Below are 20,767 nucleotides of genomic sequence, written 5' to 3'. Positions count from 1 at the left end.
TACTGTAGCTATATAAAAGCTTGAGGTAAGAGGCTACTTTATCCCATTTCATGCTTCATTTTCAAAGCTGCTTTTTTAAAAAGTTATTTTAGTTCTTTAGCCTTTCCATATAAATTTTAGAATAATTTTGTCTACATCTACAAAAAGAAATCCTGATAGGAATTTCTTGAAACCTATATGTCAACTGGGGAGAGTTGACATCTTACCACGTTGAGCTGAGTCCTAATCATGAACATGGTATATTTCTTGATTTATTTAGATCGTCTTTTATTTATTTCATCAACATTGTGTAGTTTTAAGAATGCAAGTCTTATACATGTTTTGTTAGATTTACACCTAAGTAATTTTTAAAAAGTAATTATAACAGTAATGTTTTATACTGTGGTATGCGTTTAGATTACACAAATGTATGCATTTGTTAAATTTGTTAAAATTCATTGATACAATTAGATTTGTGAATTTCATCTTTTGTAAAATGTACCTCAAAACTAAAAAGGAATTCTAGGTGACAATATACATGCTAAAAATATTTAGAGGTGAAATGTAAGGATATCTGCAACTTACTCTGAAATGAATAAAAAACTAAAAGGACTTGATGGATAAAGAGAGGGATGGATAGATGGCTACATATGTGATAAAGCAATATAGTAAATTATTGATTGTAAGAATCTAGTTGATGGCCATATGGGTTCCTGTACAATCCTTTCAATTTATCTGCATATTTGAAAACATTCTTAATAAAATACTGGGAAGTAAGAAGTTAATACAGAGCAAGAGGTTAAATAAAGAGCAAAATAAATCTAAATAAATCCGATTTATAAAAAAAATTAACTAATAAATTAGAATACAGCACAAAACTAGAACTAATAAATAATTTCAAGCACTGATTCTTTGAAAAAATTAACAAGATAAAGCCTACCAACATACTCAGGGGAGAAAAATAAGAATGCAAAAACACAATGTAAAATATTAGGACAAAGGGAAAAAAATCTCCTATCTTTAAAGGAAATTATAGCAATTCTAGGAGAATGCTTTGCTTAAATTTATTAAATGAATTTTAAAATCCTGCATGAAAAGTATTTTTCTAGGAAAATAAATAACCAAAACTGTCCCTGGAATAGAATATATAGGAAACTTAGATGTAACAAAGAAGAAACTGAGAAGTTTTATAATAGCAATATTCTCTGTCTCTCTAAAACAGTAACAAAATATGCAGTTTTAGAAGATTTCTCTCGAAATTAAAAAGAACATTAATTAAAACATTATTGAAACTGTTCTAAAGCAAAGAATTCTAAATAACGTCTACACCAAAACCTGATAAATGTACACAAGCTAGAAAATTTTTAAAAATCGATCTTATTTATGAATATTAAAGCAAAAATCCTGCATAAAATGAGAAAACAGGATTCAGCAACCCACTAAAAATTATTCACAATGACTAACCACTTTATTTCAATACTATACAACTGGTTCAATATTAAAAAACTAATATAACTCACCAACATAATAGGTCAAATGAGAAGAATATCATAATCCCTCTACCCCATAGATGTTAAAAAGGCATTTAATAAAGTTTAGTAATAATTTCTCGTAAAGTTTTCTTAATAATATAAGAATAAATTGTTAACTCCTTAGCAGAATCAAAGAAATTTATTTTAAACCAGAAGCCAATAATTTGCTTAATGAGAAAACAGTAAAACTAGTCCCATTAAAATGAAGAATAAGATAAAGGCAACATTATTAAATATTTTTTGACAGCACCAGTAAATGCATTTAGTACAAAAAAGAAATATAAGGTATAAAAACTGGAAATTAGGAGATATAATTACATTAATACAGGATAACTGTACAATTGGAACATATATAATAATTTAAATATTAGAAACAAAGTATGGCAATTTTCAAAAGTAATACACACAAAAATAACTTTCCTGTATGTAAACAAGTTACAAAATATAAAATAATAAATATTCTATTTGAAATTGCTATTCTCACAACAAAAATAGTTTTAGCAACAAAATAAAATACCTAACAATAAACTTAGAAACGGTGCAGAAAAAAAAAATTAAAAGTATAATAAGAGAGATAAAGGAAAACTAGGATAACTAGATAAAGGAAAACAAATCTTATTATTGGACAGGAAGGTGCAATTTTAAAAGTATGTTACTCTTCCTTAAGTTAATCTATAAATTAATGTGATCACAATAAAGTTACCAGTTTATTTATTTTAGGACAACTAGGAAAGCTTATTTTAGATTCCATATAGAGACATAATAAGGCAAAAGTAGCCAGAAAAATCTTGAACACAGTAAAACAGTAAGGAACTAAGTTTATCACATAACAGAATTATAGTTTAAAAGCTATAGTAATACAGTTTCATGCTGGCATATCGAAAGACAGATTAATGGAACAGAATTCAAAATTGGACCTAAAAGTTTAGTATATCATACATGTGGCATTGTAAGTGGGTAGAAAAAGATAATTCATTTAATAAATTTTGTTGGAACAACTCACCAGGCATTTAATAATAGGACTGGATTGGAAGTTTACTTCTTATATCAAAATGGATTCCTGATGGATCAAAAGTTTAATCACAAAAAATACACTTGGATACTACTAAGAAAGAAGTATGAAAATTTCAAAACCCCAGAAATCATTTAAAAATGATAGACAAAGTAACTACATAAAAACTACAAATTTATGCATGACAAAGACAAAAAGGCAAATGAAAAACTGAGAAAAATAGCATGCAACATATAAGACACAGTAATCAAATCTCTTGCATAGTCAGAAAGCACTTACAGATTGAGAAGAAAAAAAGTCCAATCAATAGCAAAATGGGCAAAGGATTTTATCAGGTAGCTTATATAAAGTCAGTAGATAAAATGTTCCAATCTCATCCATAAAGAATACATGAACAAAAAACACATATCAAGTAAACAATATCAGATTGTCAAAAACCAGAATGAGTGATTAACAGTATTGATGAGAGTATGGGAAAATAGGTACTCTCATTGTGCAGCACTCAGATGGCCTAGGTTGTCCAAACCCTGTACATCCAAAGAAAGATTTGGACCTTGTCCAACTCCTGGGAGATAACCTCTAAGACCCTGAAATATTCTGCCTGTTCAGAGTTTCTTTGTCTACTTGGGGCCTTGGGCTACATCAGATAGTTTATGCTAATAATGTGAGTTGTGGTGGGGGGCTCTGGGCCACATTATATTAATTTTGGATGGAGAGGCTGGGGACTGAATAACTAAAGCCAGCCACATGGGCATTCCATGCAGACATAACTGGCCCCTGATAGAAACTCTGGACACCAAGGCTGGATGAGCTTCCCTGATTAGCAGTACTTCATGAGTGTTATCTCACATCATGACTGGAAGAAGTAAGTGCTGTCTATAAAACTCCACCAGGAGAGGACAACTGGAAGCCCACATCTAGTCTCTCCTGGACTCTGCCCTAAATTAATTCTGCTGATTTTAGTCTGTATCATTTCACTGTAACAAGCCACAACCATTAATGTCATGGTTTTTCTGAATTTCTCGAGTCCTTTTAACGAATCATCGAAACTTGGGGTGGTCTTCAGGACTCCTGATCACAGGTGACATCAGAAGTGGGATTCACTAGAATTACCCTGACTCACTGAAATGTGGCGAAAGAATGGTTTGGGAAAAGGAAGGGTAAGAGGGTAGGAGTTGACAAACCTTTGATTCTGTATGGCCACTGGGCCACCATAGTGTGAAGTAGCAGCTGTGTTGCAACCAGTTACTAGGAGTAAAAGTCACCACTGGAATTTAGAAATGATAAATCTAACTCCCAAAGAGTTGGCTCACTGGATGCATAAGGAAATGCAAAACGACAAGAAACAAGCTAAATATACAGTCTCTCAGTTATTATGTGTAATAGCTAAAATTACAGTAAAGTGTTGAGGCAAATCCTGACACTGGGCCAAGCTTGAATTTCAGCTGGTCCAAGCTACAGACACTAGCTTCAGGGTTTCCAACAAAGAGACAAATAACATGCTGAAAAAACTGACAGCTAAAATAACATGAGTCATGAAAGAATAGGGAAAGACAAAAGGAAGAATCAAGGGACTCATCCCAGCAGGTTGGACACTGATGGGATCAAAGGTCTTAATGAAGCACTATTGGAGATTACATAGACCAATGGGAGCTCCTGGCATACCCCGACTTTGAAGAGCTTTAAACAAATCTGTTCTATTTACCTTAGTCTGGAGGAATTAACAAAGCTGAAAGGCAAAAAGGACAATGAAAAATGTTACCTCAAATCATCTGTGGCAATTGTCTCACAAACTAATATGGATAAAGACTGATGAAAAGGGTCAGGGTCCTTTAGTCTGATCCTTGTTTGGGGACATGGGCTACATGCACATGTGGTTAAAATGGACAGGGGGTGGATAATAAGCTTTTCTGGGACTCTTTGACATGGCAGACCAATGCACTGAGGTTCCAAAATCTGTTGGTGAAATCCTAATGTGGACTACAGTTAGGTTGGGAGGATTTAGCCATGAAATGGTTGATGAAATTAAGGTGAAAGTTGAGATTAAAACTGAAATATTTAAATGGACTTCATGTGAACTGGATGTATCTCCTTTACCTGAATGTATTGGGATGGATTTTATATCTGATTGGGGAACACTTCCCTACCTAATACTGTAAAACTGAAGGCATGTAAATTTGCCCTTTATCCAGCATACCTGCTAATGGGAACCTATAGAATTGTCCAAGCCCACAGATTTTAGTTGGAAATAGTATAGAATACCTGGTGCACAAAAATAGATTACACCTTTAATCAATGACGTGTTAGAAACTGGGCTGCTGGTACCGACACATTTTCTCTACAGTAGCCCTGTATGTACCAGAGATTGGGGCTTATGGAAAAAGCCTGTTAGCACCATCCAGCAGTGACTGCCAGAATTTGGACCAGAAAATTTTCAGATGCAGCTGTAAGATATACAGCATTTGAGAACCAATTACTAACTTGCTATTGGTCATTAGTTGAAAATGCCCCTGTGACTGAATGTATTAGTCAGGGTTCTTCAGAAAAAATAGAACCAGTAGTGTGTGTGTGTGTGTGTGTGTGTATTTATTATATCAGTGAATATACACATATGCATATATACATTGTCACAAATTATGGAGACTGAGAAGTCTCACAATCTGCTGTGTACAAGCTGTAGAACTAGGAAAGCTGGTGGTGTAATTCAGTCCAAGTCCAAAAGCCTGAGAACTAGAAGCTCTGATGTCTGGGGCAGATGATGAATATCCCAGTTCAAGAAGAGAGAGCTCACCCTTCCTCCATCCTTTTGTTCTATTCAGGCAGGCCCTCAATAGATTGGATGATGCCCCACCTCCTTACATTGGCGATGGTGGATCTTCTTTACTGAATCTACCAATTCAAATACTAATCTATTTCAGAAACACCCTCAGAGGCACATCCAGAAATAATGTTTTACCAGCTATCTGGGCATCCCGTGGCCCAGTCAAGCTGACACATAAAATTAACCATTATACTGAAGGACATATAACCGTGAAAGCTGAAATGCCCACAATGCCTTAAGTGATGTGAAAGAAACACTCTAATAAGGCAGTGCCCAGAAGGGCTCCATAATAAATGGAAACGGTTTATACAGGACAATGTTACTGGGACAGTGCAAGGAGGTACTCATTCTGTTCATGTGCAGGAGGTCTCTTTTCCACTGGAGCCTACTTTGAAATCAGCTGAGGAGCCACCAAATCCTATGGCCACCTGGGCAGTGCCCTGTGAACAGCTCTCTATTGAAAGAGAGCTGCTAGGTTGACTGATGGCAGTTCTAAGGTGGATAGTCAACATCCTGTTTGGAAGACTACTGTACTACATCAGATGATGGAAAAGTTCTGATTGAAGAAGGTAAGAACAATCTGCTCAGGCTGAACTATATGCTGTCCTTGCAGTGATGAAAAAACTGAACAAGTATAAAAGTTCCATTTAAAGATAATCAAAGTTTGGATGTGCCAATGGCTGGCCATATGGTAAAATAGATAGGCGATGAAAAACTAGTCTATTAGATGCCCCATGTGGGGCACCATCCTATGGAAATCACCATGGAATTTAGGGGCACATTAAAGTAGGATGTGTCAATGCCCACCAGAAGAACACTCTTCCAGGATCAGATGATGACTGGACCCAGTAAGTGGGAAACTTGGTGTGTTTACTTGAGATGGGCATGTGGGTCCATGAAATAAATGGAAATGGGAGAGGTGTAGGAATGTAGGCATGGGCTGATTGTTGGCATATTTCTCTTACTCCCTCTGAGGCACAAAATATAAATAAATACTTCAAGAGAGATAGAGACTGCAGGTGGCTATGGGCAGATTTCCTGGGGAGAAGGTGGCACACACAACTGACAAGTAACTACATCAGTATGCTGTGGTAGCCCCCAGAGACTATAAAAGGGTCCTGACAGGACTAGACATTTACTCTGAACTAGGCTTTGCACCCCCAGAGGTAGATGGACACAAAATGCTTAAAATACTATAAAAGGACTGAAACAGAAGATACTGTGGCAATTTGGACCATCAAGTTATATTTCTTCAGACCAAGAAACACACTTTACAGCCCATAGTGTCTAATGATGGGCAAAAAGATATCACATCAAAATGGACTAGTGGTTTATTAGAGAATTGGAAAAGGTAATTGAAACTTTTTTTCTCTAAAATGGGGGGTGATAAAGGCAGGAAGGGCTGACATATATACCTTCATGTGTATGCACATTCAACATGAGGGGGACAAGAGTGGGTCCCCACTTGACGAATTCTTTTACTTTTATGGTGGATCTGGAGAGGAAGGGATGGAGGAGGACACTGGTACAAACTACAAAGCGATTTCTCCAGTCACCTCAACTTTTCTTTTTTTTTCCAGCCTGGGGCAGTGGTTGGAGACTGCAGGTGCTAGAAACAGGAATCATTCTTAAGCAAGAAACTTACCTTTCAACCTTTATGTCAGAATTGCTATGGGCCTAACGGGGTGGACTGTGTCTTCACCCCACCTGGTAAAATTCAGATTGATAGTGAATGCAGCTGTATTTCCTGGTGGTCAAGATAGCCCACTAGTTCTGTACCTATATATCCTTACTCTAAATACAAGGGAATGAGCTGAAAGGAAGCACAAGCTAGACTGGTATTACTGCTGGCAATCTAGACCAGGACAGTGGCTAAGCCTAACAACTCTTCCAAAGATGAAAATGTGTGGGTAAAAAATTATGACAAGTGAAAAATAGGAGAAATAGCCAAGGCACAGGAATAAATAAATGCAATAGGTAATGAGGAAAATCTAGTATTACACTGGTGTTTTGAGAGAGGCTCAGAGCAAGAGACTGTAGTCTCTTAGCTTAATTATACTAGATGCGTAAAAAGGTGAAGTCAGTTTTCTAAGACTAGCCTTACTCTTAGAAGCTGAAAAGGTTGAATGGAAGCCTGCAAACTTGAGTGGCATTGCTCTGGGAGACATTCTGGTCATAAGATATAATATGAACTGGACCAATTAATTGTTAATGACAGAGGTAATGGGCCATTATCTTTTGATTCTTATTTTTCAGGTTACATCTACTACAATACTGCAGATACCGTATAACATTGGTATTGCTGGTATGATTCCTCTACCTTAGGTAAAGTCATATGATGATCAAATGTATTGGAAAATTGAATCACAGCCTCCTTGGTATGTAATATCAATGAAAAATGGGCTGAGTAAGAACTGGATCTACTTAATTATGAGTTAATTTCTATGCTGAATATTTATGCACAAGTTTGTTAAAACGTATAAATAGCAGAATATTAAAATAGGAGATAATTATACTAGTTACAAACTAGGCTCTTTGTTAAAGAAAGCCTAGGCCAAGGGACGGTGGGTAGCCTGTGTGTAAATAATTAACTCAGCAGGCCTTGGTTGTCCAAACCCTGCACATTGTAAAGGTTTGGACCTTGCTAAACTCTTGGGAGATAGCCTCTGATGCCTTGGAATACCTTGCCTCATTAAGAGTATCTTTGTCTACCTGGGACCTTGGGCTATGTCAGATAGTAGTTTATGCTAACAATTGATTTATTGTGGTAGTGGTGGTGGTAGAGGCCTTGGACACACAGTATCAATTTTGACCCCTGGAAAGGCCAGAGACTAAGTAACTAAGGTCAGCCATGTGGGCACTTAATGTAAATATAACCAACCTGCAATAGAAACCAGTGACATCAAAGCTAGATGAGCTTCCCTGATTTGCAGCACTTCATATTATCTCACATTATGGCTGGGAGAATGAAGTGCTGTTTCTAAGACTCCACAGGGAGAGAACAACTGGAAGCTTGTGCTTGGTCTCATCTGGACTCTGCCGCATAGCAAAGGTCCCCAGCCCTGAGGCCATGGACCAGTACTGGTCTATGGCCTGTTAGGAACCAGGCCACACAGCAGCAGGTGAGCAGTGGGCGAACGAGCATTACCACCTGAGCTTTGCCTCCTGTCAGATCGGCAGCAACATTAGATTCTCATAAGAGCACAAGCTCTTCCTATTGTGAACTGTGCATGCAAGGGATCTAGGTTGTGTGTGCTCCTCATGAGAATCTAACTAATGCCTGACGCTCTGAGGTGGAACAGTTTCATCCCAAAACCATCCCCCCACATCTATAGAAAAATTATCTTCCCCGAAACTGGTCCCTGGTGCCAAAAAGTTTGGGGACCACTGCTATACGCCATTTACCTTTGCTGATTTTAATCTGTGTCCTTTCAGGGACATAATAAACCATAACCATGAGTATAATGGCTTCTCTGAGTTCTGCAAGTCCTTGTAGCAAATCGTTGAATATGACTTGTCCTGAGGACCCCTGACCATACTCATAAACTATTTGCTTTTATGACTCTAAATCGATGCAACTCTTTTTGGAGGAAAATTTGACAGTATCCTTATACTAGAAATTATGGGAATGTACCCCCAAAATATGTATGTATATATGCATTAGGCCACACATAAAAGGATATTTATGCAGTTTTGTCAGAGCCAATGACTGGAAACCCCTTAAATTCATTAATAAGGTACCAGTGAAAGAAATTCTGATTCATCCATTTAATGAAATCTGATGTACCAGTTTACAAAAAAGGAGACTAATATATATAAACTGATATGGAAAGTCTTTCAAGATAGATGACTGTGTAAGACAGAGTTAATTTATAGCTGGACTAGAAAAGCTCTATTTTTACCTCTGGGGAATTCTGGCTGTCCAGCTTTGACTCTTGGCCAAGAGAAGAACAGTAAGATTAATGATGTGCTGTTTACTGTCTGAAACTCCCCCTGAGAGTTTCATGTCCCCCGCATGGCCAGTTTGTTTACTGATGGTTTTCATTTGGCAGAATCAGGAAGACAGCCTGGCTTGATGTCATGACTACAGGGATCTAAAAACCCAGATGGGAACTTTTGCCTTGAGGTTTTCTGAAGCTAAGATGCATCACATAGATCTTGGTGTTTCAATCTGAAGACAGGCAGTGTATGTGTGAATAAAGCCCCTGGAAAGCTTACACCTGGGTCCCAATGCTTGCCACAGTATCTTTCTCTTGCTGCACTGTATCCTGTGCCTTTAAATAAAAGCCACACAGAAGAATGCTCTGTGAAGTCTTATAAGTCCTTTCAAATATTCAAATTTGTAAAATCTTTGCAATAGTCAAGTGACAAAAGCAAGGTCTAGAGCAATATGTAAGACTGTGGGAAGTAAACTTTCTGAAATGCTAGCAAGCAAAGTGGAAAAAGCCATCAAGGACACATGTGGGAGAAGATTCTGATTCTTCCTACACAAGGATGTATTGTATTGGGTGTTCCAGTTGGCTTGAGGACCAGCAGAGCTTGCAAAAATTTCAGGGGCACAGACTGAAAATGAACAGTGGCATAGCCCAAAATAAAGCTTTTATCCAGCATGACTATACCTTGCACAGATAGTGTGACCAGTAGCTGTGTGACATCATGACTCTAGGGATCATGGGAAACGTATGCTGAGAGAGGCTGCACCTTCACCAGGGTGGAGGCTGGATTCACAGAGCCCAAAGCCTATTTATTATGTAAGATATCTGAAAGGAGGCACCACAAATTCTAGCCACTCTTACAACAATATTTTGGTTAGAAACTATATTTAGAATGTCAATAGAAGAGGCCAGAAACACAGCTGCCCACATCTGAAAGAACCTCAGCAGTAACAGTGGGGGATTACCAAGCAACTAAGGAAAATAGAAACTCTCCCCACTCTGAGCTGCTGATGGTGACTCCTGTGACTGAGGGCAAAATGACGCCTGAAAGTGAGGGCTAGGAAATTTAAGGAAAAGAAAGGTGTGGCAAAGATGTGACAGAAGGGTTTTCTAGTTAGGTGAGGTGGAACCAAGTTGAGTGGAATGAGCACATGCGGCTGGAAGTGACACTGAGAAGCAGTGGGCCGACGGGGTCTTGCTTTCCTCTTCCTTTTGGGTCTCTTCTGCTCTCATTCTCTCGTCACTGCTACTGGAGAGAAATTAGGCAGAAGTCACAGTAGGAGCAGTAGGGATTTTCCTTTATTGCTCCTTATCCATTCCCTCTGCCACAAATATGTCATGAGGAGGCTAGGAAACAGAACCAAAGTACAAAAAGAAAGGCTTGGGAGAAGGTTCAAATTCAGTAGCATGGCAGTGTTTTCTCTGCTGGACTTTTTTATTTCCTGACCTGGTGCTGTAGCAAAAATGAGGTTGGAGGGAGTGGTAGCAGAAGAGAGGTGGGGACGATAGTAGAAGGACTGAAAGGAGAAAAAGGGAGAGAGATGTCCTATACTACAGAAGATAAATATAAACCCAGCTTTGAAGAGATCTGTGTAAATAAGTGATTCTGTTTAGTACTATTAAGCATGAATTCTTTAATATATTTTTAACCCTATAACTTTGGAATTCTTGAGGAAAATTACCTTTGTCTTCTATGAACAAAAATCATTTTTTGTGTTTTCTCTCTCTCCACCCGTCCTTTCTCCCCATATCTATCTATCTATATGCCAGATGATATATGAAGAAAATTTAGTTTTTAAGAACTCCCAGTAGGCACTGCAATAAGTGTAGTTATAAAAAGTATGTATGTGTAATTTTTTTTTATTCACCAATGAGCATCCATAAGATCTCTACCTGGCAATAACGTATGTTTACGTGCCTCAATCAACAAAAGGTGGAAAGTCATGGCAGTGAAAAGATGATGAACAATGGGATGTTTCTGTCATGGCAGTGAAAAGATGATGAACAATGGGATGTTTCTGTCATGCCTGTGTACGGATTGGAGAGATGAGGCTATAAGCTTTACTTGGAAAAGCAAAAAATGAATTTGGGAATGGACACATACAGAAACATTAAAATCTATATATACTAAAATATATACTCTTCAGTTTCATAAACATCCATTAAAGGAAAAAGCAGAAAGTGGGAAAAAGACAAAGGAGCAGAAAGAGAAAATGAAAGAGGAAAAGAAATGGAAAAAAGGAAAAAGGCAGAAAGTGGTAAAAGAAGATAAAGATACACTAAGAAGAAGACAGACCTACAAGGAGGAAATAAGGAGAAAGAGACAGAGAGCCACAAATAGCAGGACTACAGCTCACAGCCATTCCGGCATAGCCTCCATCTATGACTTCACTCTGTGTATGAGTTTGTGCCTGGGACACCGTCATGCCCTTTGGAATTGTTTAGAATTGCTAAAGCTTCAGGAGCCAAGCAAATGCTGTAAGTGCCTCCATTTAAGCCCATGTGGCTACTGAACACTTGAAATGTGGCTGATCTCAATTCAAATGTCTGTAAAGATAAATGCACAACAGATTCTGAAGACTTTGGACAAAAAGAATGTGAAATATTCTGGATATATTTGGGTTAAATAAAATTGATTTTTATTTAACCCAAATATTTGCCTTTTTAAATGTGGCTACAAGCAAATTTAAAATTGCATATGTGGCTCACGTTATATTTCTGTTGGAATGACTGTTTTCTAACATTGTGAGTCTCCTCATTAAAATCAAGGTTGGCAAAGTAAGTTTGCTAATGTCTGAATCCCCCAAACTGCTAAAAACATACCAATATGCTGGACTTTTTCATCGATGACTTCACAATGGTATGGCCACCGTGTTGGGCTCAATGGACCAGAAGAAGAGACACCATATAAATCCCGTGGTTCACGAAGACGTGGCACCCATCTCCCTAGCTGATATTCTAATAGTATCTGTGTAGTCCGGGGGAAGAAGGGATCACCAAAAGAGTCAGCTGAGAAAAAGATTCAAACACAGTCATGAGTGGGAAGAAGAAAAATACCAACTCCTGTAATTTTTATATAGTTCCTTTTTTCCTTTCAACACTATTCAATGTGTGGGTATCATTATAAATGTTTTATAATTCATGGCACTGTTTATAAAAGTACTAATGAAATTTTGTGATGACTGATCTTCACAATAGCCAAAAAATAGTTGACCTTTATACTATTAATTTATTCTAAAAGCTCATTACTAGTTTAAAAACATGTTTCTCGTAGCTTTTCTAGAAAATCATCTACTTTGACTCTTCTTAAATGTAGTCACACTATTTGTCTTAACGAGTTAAATACAGTGATGAACTATAATTCCTCACCACTTCCTAGAACTGTATTCTCAAGGTTTGCTAGTGAACTCAGTCACAACTTTTTCTCAGTTCTCCTTCTAGAGCTACTGTGTGATACAATGCCAGGAACACAATTCACATAGACTAGCATGGGGCCACACCAAGCAGGCCATGCAGTGATCTGGTGTTTTGGTGTGATACTGTATGGCATCAGTTTGACGTTGATTATCACCCTCCTTAAGCGCACTCCTCTTATGATACGTTTCCTGGGTTTCCCCCTCCCTTCCACATATTTGGTTTTCCATTTGTCTCACTGACTCCTCTTGCTCTTTCACTTCTGAAATGTGGCTTTTTGCCGAGATTTAGTTCTTGGTTATTTTTGTACAACAGCTGATACCGCAACTGGACTAGGGCTCAGATAACTGGATTCCTTCCCTTTTATCACTTTGTTTTTGTATGACTTTGTTTGGGCAAGGCAGCCTCTTTGAACATAAATCTTACTACAGGTCAGTAACTAATAATATCACCTGCCCTAGCTACTTATCAGGATTGTTCTATAGACTCATTCATTCAACAGATACTTATCATGCATCTACTATGTGCTAAAAACTATATACAGACAATTGCCATACAGGGTGAAAAAAACAATGTCCCTGCCATCATGAGCTTACACTGTAGTAGGGCATATATAAATAGGAAAACAAGATAATTTCAGTGATCATAAATGCTACAAAAATAAAACACAGAAATATAAATGAAGATTAGAAATGGGAAAGTGGGAGTGAGAATGCTATTTTCGATAGGGTGGTCAGGCAAGATTTCTCTGAAGAGGTAACATGTGAGCTGACACCTAAATAATGAACTCAGCCCTGGAGTAAAGACTGTTCTGGCTGGACACACTCTAACAAAGCTGAAAGGCAAGCCTCAAAGTAATGAAACTGATCCACAAGCAAAACTGCTTATTAGGACAAAGTCCAACATTCTTTAACTGAGTACAACAAAATCCAGCAACCACATGTAAAATTTGCAAGTTTGTCATTCACCCAAAAGTTAATGAACAAGAGTTCTAGTTCTGCTGTGGCAACATAAGTCTTATACAGGCCTTCTCTCTCACTCATTCCAACTAAACTCTAGATAAAATACAAAAACATAACTATCCGAAGAATTTGAAAAGTAAACAAGAGCAGACTGTAGAGTTAATACTTAGAGAAGCACCCCCACAGGAAAGTAAGTCCAGCCCCTTGTTTGCTCTGGCCTGCTGAATGGCAGGCCCCGTGCACAAAGCAGTGTGGTGGTGCAAATGGCTAAATCTCAGATAGAAACTGAGTCCTTTTTTTTCTGTTTACTAAAGTTTGGAGTTATTTTTTATTATAAATGTTTGATTCCAAAATGCTTGAGAGTAGCCTTTTCTTTTTCTCTTGAGCAGAATAATTTAGTCACACCCCCCTAACAATGATAATATCCTATTTAGTGATTACCTACTATGTGCCAGACCCAGTGCTTGGAAGAGATACGAACATTGATAAGACAGCCTCTGAGATCAAGGCATTCTCAGTACAGAGAGAAAGAAGGAAGGGTTAGGTGATATGATATGGGAAGGGCAACCACGCAGGCATATACAGGATGTCATGGGAGAACGTGGTGGGGTGGTCAGTAGTGTAGAGGTTGAGAAATTCTGGCCTAGACTAAGAAATGACAATATGTACACATACAAGAAAATAAAAAAAAAATGCCTTCTCCAAATCAGAAACCCAGTCTTTCTTAACAGAAGAACCAGGAAAAGGGGTCCTTACAGTGTGGAGGGAATCTGAAGGGAAGAAAGGAACCAGAGAAAGGTATCTCCTAATCCTGTGTAAGAGCGCACAAAAGTCTCATCCTAATCCCTGAGCTATGCAAGCAGACACACTCTCAAAGACTATGAAAACTTAGCTGAAACTTTAACCACCCCCCCAACCACACACAAATGTCTCAGCTCAATCCCTGAATTACACATGTGCAAGATAGTCCCAAACCAATACAAGGAAAACTTCAGAGAACTCAACAGGGCTCTGAACCATCTATACAAGTCTCAAAACCCCTGAACTACACTGGCATGGGAAAGAACCAAATAAGCATAGCAAAGGCTTACAGATCAGAACTGAAATCTGAATTATCCACAGAAGGGGCACCAGAACTTATTGCTTCAACCTAACTGGATTGATTGCCTGCTAGAAGAAATACATTGACCCAGAATCTACACAGCATAGCATGAATAAGGGAAAACCAGGAATAGGACCAGTTCTCAGGGCAAAAGGCAATCAACAAATGTTAACATCAAGATAACCCAGATGTTAAAACTATCAGACAAGAACTTTAAAGGAGTCATTACAATTATGCTCCATGAGGTAAGGGAAAAGCACACTTGTACTGAATTAAAACGTAAGAATTCTTGACGAAGAAATAACACATTGCTGGGAATGCAAAAGGATATAGCCACTTTAGAAAACAGATTCAGTTTCTCATACAGTATATATTTAGCATATAACCCAACAATACTATTGCTAGGGATTTGCCCATGAGAAACAAAAACATGTTCACACAAGGACTTGTACAAAAATATTCACAAGAGCTTTATTCATTACCGCCCCAAACTGAAAACAATTTAAATGAGCATGAATGGATGGCTAAATGGAGAAATTTTGATCTATTCACACAGTGGAATACCTCTCAACAATGAAAAGGAACTACTGATATATGCAACAACATGGATAAATCTCAAGAGTATTATGCTAAATGAAAGGAGACAGAAAACACAAAATGTATGATTCTGTTTTGTGAAATTCTAGAAAAGCCAAATATAGGGGAGGGAATGCAAATCACTGGTTGCCTGGAGCCAGGGGTGAAGCCTGGAAGGAGAGGATCTACTGCAGAGACACAGGAACATTTAGGGGTGATTAAATGTTTTACATCTTGCTTTTGGTAATGTTCTAAACAAAGGAAGCAACATAAAGGGATTACTACAACAGGCAATTCAGACCAACTAAGAATATGCGTAGATAATAAGCCTATAGAAGTAATTCTCAATTTTTCTAGCAATCCCAGAAATGCTAGTTAAAGGAGTGAGTTATCTCCTGTTTTCTAATAGCTTGGCAAAATTTAAAAAACAGAAAAGGTAGCAGGGAAATGTCCACAAAAGAGTACTATAAAATTTCTATGCCTATGGGTATAGATATGTGTATATGCAAAGAAGTTCTAGAATGATACACACCAAACTAAGAATGGTGGTTATTTCAAACAGGAAGATTTATTTTAGGATGGTGGTAAAAGACAAAAGAAAAAAAAGATAAAGGCCTTAACTCCAATTTCAGAGTATTTGTGACACATATGTAAATATTTAGTAGAGATATTTTAGCATTTGAAAGTACAATTCTAAGTATAACTCTTTAAAAATTAAGTATACATCAAGATGTCCACACACATGTTCAGTTGCAAATGAATGACTTTATTAATGAGACTCTTTAGACAATGTACTTCGTTTAAATGAAGATGTACTTCTAACATAATCTGTCTGTTATAACTTGAGTCATACAGTCAATACATTTAAACAAATGACAAGGTAAATCCTTATATTAAATATAAGATAATCACCACTTTCATTTATTATTTTCTAATATAAAATAGGTTTACCTAAAACAAACCTGAAAAGTTTGAACTCTGCAAGTGGATACATTTCTCTTTCACAATCTACTAGAATAATCATTCCCTATATTATTCAATCTGACTTTTTAGTTTCCTCATCTTCTTTTTTATCCACTCAAAGTTTTATGCTAACAAAAACTATACGAATAGGTTCAAACCTGTTAAAAGTGCACACCGATGAAGATCTTCACTTACAAATTTCATGAACATATCCTCATCCTAAAATAAGAATTTAAAAATATTTCTCTTTTAAAAACCAACAGTTTTCAAATCCAGAATTTTTTTACATCTATTTTAGTACTTGGGATTGAGTATATGTCTTTAATCTTTAATAAATGAGAAAATTAAAGGATTATCATCAGCTACTGGTCTCAATGCACCCAACACTTCAAATATCCTGAAACCCTAAAGTTTGCATCTTTCATTCCTCCTCTTCCACTGGGTGTGGTCATAATAATGACTTTATGGAAGGAATAAAGTTTAAAGATTCTTGATAAACCTGGGAAAACAATTTAAATTAAGAATAAAATTGGCCAGGCATGGCGGCTCATGCCTGTAATCCCAGCACTTTGGGAGGCCAAGGCGGGTGGATCACTGAGGTCAGAAGTTTGAGACCAGCCTGGCTAACACGGTGAAAACCAGTTTCTACTAAAAATACAAAAAAATTAGCTGGCTGTGGTGGCACATGCCTGTAATTCCAGCTACTCAGGTGGCTGAGGCAGGAGAATCGTTTGAACCCAGGAGGCAGAGGTTGCAGTGAGCCGAGATCGCGCCATTGCACTCCAGCTTGAGCAACAAGAGCGAAACTCTGGCTCAAGAAAAAAAAAAAAAAAATTAAATTAACAAAAAGAAAAACACAGAAAGCCATAAATCCTTTAAATAGCTAAAGTAAGCTTTAAGAGCTTATTTCGGGACATTAGTTTACATACATAATTTATACTTTAATAAAATTTGAAGGAAATCTCTCAGCCTATGTAGTAGAAACAGACTAAAGAATTTTAAATACTACGTTTTCCCCCCTTTTTCTTCTTCCATGTCTCTTCCTTTATGACATCAGAGCCACAATAAACTGTTACGGTGATACACAATAAGGTCAGAACACGGTGGTTCTACTATGATTCATACTACGATGTAACACAATCCAATCAGCACACAGAAGAAAATAAGTGGACATCAATCCTAAAACTAAAACCCTACTAATAATTTAATATACAAATTTTAATAAAACCTAGAAGAATCTTAGCTAAAATATTTCCTCAAAAAAAATACAAATATAGTTTCTCTTTCTAGACAGGGCATAGTGTTCCCAGTGATAGCTTAGCTTTTTCAGCCAAATTATTTCCCAACTTCAATGATAATAATTTAAACATCCAATTGATTTTTATTTCCAATTGATTTTATAATATTTTAATTGGGGAGTTATATAATACAAATTTTATCTCCAAGTAAAATAAAGTTGAGAAAAACATACCGATTCATCTTCATCACTGATTGTTCTGTCTGAATAGTCTTCCTTTTCTGAATCTTCTGACATCTCTTCCAGTGTTTGACTTGAGATTTCTTGTAATATACGGGTAGGCTGTAAAACAACTTCTAAGGAAATTATTTGACAGCTTTTCTTTTCAAGCTGTAGGTGTTTACTACATTAAATGAGTACTCAAAAATATATTCAATTGTATTTAACAGTCACAACAGTCTTCTCTAAAAACTAATTAGAATACAACTAATAAAACCTTCAATTTCAAAGAGTTAAAGGAATTTTCCATGACTATAGGAGACAACAACCACAATAAGACAAATCAAGGAAATCATTTAATTAAAAGGAATTTCCAGAGTATACAGCCAAATCATTCACATTTTATATTTACAATTAAATACTACACAGCAAGTTCAGAATGATCCTGAGGCATTAAAAGATAATGAATTTAAAAATTATAGTCACTTACTGAAATGTAGCAATATAATTTTAAGTTTTCTCCTTGATTTTCACTTGACCAAAAGTTCAAGTGACAAGACTTTACATTTTGATTATTATTCTGTAGATACTGTCTGTTCTAATATTCATTTATATTATTCTTATTCTTAGAAATCTAAATAGCTACCAAAAGGTTGTATTGGTAATGACCATTACCATTCTATGCATGTATCTTCCCATGTGGTTAATATCAAGACCAGGGAATAATCGAAATTTCTTGTCAAGTTCCGTTCCCATTGTTCTTGAGAGACCAAAGGACTCGACAATTTCAAATCTATCGGTTTACGCCCCTCTCTACAGAAAGCGTGTTTTGGAGCGTGGACTACATATAAGTTAAGTCCAAGCTCTATGGCAAATCACTGCCAATGCCACGGAACCGACTGTCTCATAGATGACACCTTCAGTCCTAAGAAACTGAAGTTTCTGCCTGGGCATCACAACTCTACATTTGGAAAACCCGACTGGCCTAAATTCCATTCCTTACAGGTGCACACGGGGCGCACGAAATTCTGACCTGCTGCGGATACAGCTCTGGCCCCAGGAAACGGCCCTTATCCACCGGCGCTCCGCGGGTGTCTTCTACCACTGCGGAGGAGGGGCAGATGCGGGCGCGTCCACGCTCAGCCGCGTCTCGACAGTACCAAGGCGTTTTTGGCGGGAAGCACGATGAGGCCACAACTCCCGGCGGCCGAGTTCCTTCCCGCACTCACTCCTGGACACAGTGGTGTGGGGAGGCGCTCATTTTCCGGGGCGCGCTCGCTTCCCGCAGGGGGCGCCCCGCCTTACTTCTGCATACCTCACCGTCCTGTCGGGACCGGCACCTCGCTCCCACCCGAGTCCTCTGGCCAGGCCAGTCGTCGCTTCCGTGCGGGCAGAATATCTCGCGATCTCGCGGAGAACCCGGGATCCAGCCGCTAGAAGTAAGGCCACTGCTGGAGATCCGCAGCCCCAGCCACACTCCCAACTCTCGTCACCAGGCAACGGGTCCGCCCTCGCCAGACTTCGGGCAGCCCTCGGAGATCACCTAGCAACCAGCTCGGAGGAAAGGAGCCTGCGTAGGTTTTGGCTCCAGGAAGCGGGATCCCAGAGGATGCCGGGAACTGGGGGTGGGCCGCAGGGCGGTCAGAGAGGATCTCAGAGAGGCTTTGGGGTCTGTCGGGAGAATTTAGGAGTGGGGAAGGCCGGGCAGCTATTTATTCCTAGTGGTCTGCACTTCGGCTGTTGCCTTAGAGGAGGCAGTAGCGCATGCTGGTTAGGACTGTGCTTTGGAGCCCACCTGACTTTTAACAGTGTGACATTGGACAAATTAATTACCTGGACTTCATGGGTACAACAGTTGTAACTACTACTTGGAGATGTTAGAATATTAAAAAGTACGTTGGCCTTGATTTTTATACAGACTGAGTTCTACACAATTGTGCGATTAATTATCTTTATTCGATTCTGGAAAATGAGGCTTTTCTCCTTAAATACTAAATGGAGAGTCATAGATGAACTAGGGTTGAATTCTCAAAATTATCAGCTCAGAGATTCTTTATAGCAATCGTCAGCTAGCATATTTAACACTGTTTTCCTGATGACTGCAAATCACTATATGTAGTCTCATTTAATTAACAGACGTTATTCATGAACATCCCATATTGATTTTTTCCCTCATCTTTAGCTCTACTGGGTAATATAATATATTTGGAAAAGTTTTCCAAGTACAGCTGAAAAAAAGTCTAGATTTTGATGATATAAGAATGTAAATAAACACTTTTCACAAAGCATTATATGCCATGAGGTTCGTGATATTGTACAAATGGAGATAATAAATGGTAGGAAGTTCGAAAGTAGACTAAAGGGCAAAGCACTATGGCTTAAGCATGGAAATGGGTTAACATAATCTCTTTGTATTTTGTAGGTTTCTGAAAATAGGTGTTTTTGAGGTCAGCAGTTTAAAAGTCTGAACCTTCCAGATTAGACCTTGACCAGAGAATATTAATAGAGTATATCTTACATCAACCTCTTGAAAAGTAGCTCTTATAGTTGAACCTTGTTTTATGCCATACATAAATCACTAAAGGTGACATGCACAGAGAAATCTTTATATATGTAATCTATTTTTCTGTTGGATTTTAGTCATGGCTGCAAGCCACAGGATGTCAGCTGTACAAGGTAAAACTGAGAAATGGTCTAACCAGGTTATATAAGAAATTAATGGCAGGGCTGAGAGACTTAAGTCTCATGATTTTTAGTCCATATAGTTATATTATCACATATCAAGTAATCCTTGGGAAGAAAAATGATCTTAGTGCATAATTTTAAAAACTTAGAATTTTTTTTTTTTTTTTTTGAGACAGAATCTCACTTGCTCTGTCGCCCAGGCTGGAGTGCTGTGGTGCAATCTCAGCTCACTGCAACCTCCACCTTCGGGGTTCAGGTGATTCTCATGCCTCCTGACTAGCTGGGACTATAGGCACGTCCACCACTAATTTTTGTATTTTTTAGTAGAGA

At 37.9% G+C, this 20,767-nt stretch overlaps 1 protein-coding gene across 14 annotated transcripts in view; it reads right to left on the bottom strand.

The window, feature by feature from the left end:
- Positions 1 to 19,253, bottom strand: part of AGBL3 (AGBL carboxypeptidase 3) — a 155,354-nt gene extending 136,101 nt beyond the window's left edge. For 5 of the 14 annotated variants that reach the window (XR_010126993.1, XM_054494621.2, XM_054494617.2 and 2 more), the window contains exons 1-4: positions 18,786 to 18,911; positions 17,768 to 17,875; positions 16,455 to 16,515; positions 12,103 to 12,288 (exon numbers count right to left, since the gene is read on the bottom strand). Coding sequence is in view for 13 of the 14 variants with exons in the window: in XM_054494621.2 (XP_054350596.1) it covers positions 12,103 to 12,288; positions 16,455 to 16,515; positions 17,768 to 17,830 (310 nt within the window). In the remaining variant the exon portion in view is untranslated. Of the gene's footprint in view, positions 1 to 9,100; positions 10,529 to 12,102; positions 12,289 to 16,454; positions 16,516 to 17,767; positions 17,890 to 18,785 lie in introns of those variants that run through there. The other 9 variants (XM_054494620.1, XM_054494627.2, XM_063667858.1 and 6 more) reach the window with 9 other exon arrangements.
- Positions 19,254 to 20,767: the final 1,514 nt, after the last annotated feature.

Source organism: Pongo pygmaeus, chromosome 6, assembly GCF_028885625.2.
Source record: "Pongo pygmaeus isolate AG05252 chromosome 6, NHGRI_mPonPyg2-v2.0_pri, whole genome shotgun sequence".
Taxonomy (NCBI): domain Eukaryota; kingdom Metazoa; phylum Chordata; class Mammalia; order Primates; family Hominidae; genus Pongo; species Pongo pygmaeus.
This window is presented reverse-complemented; position numbering and strand designations above follow the sequence as displayed.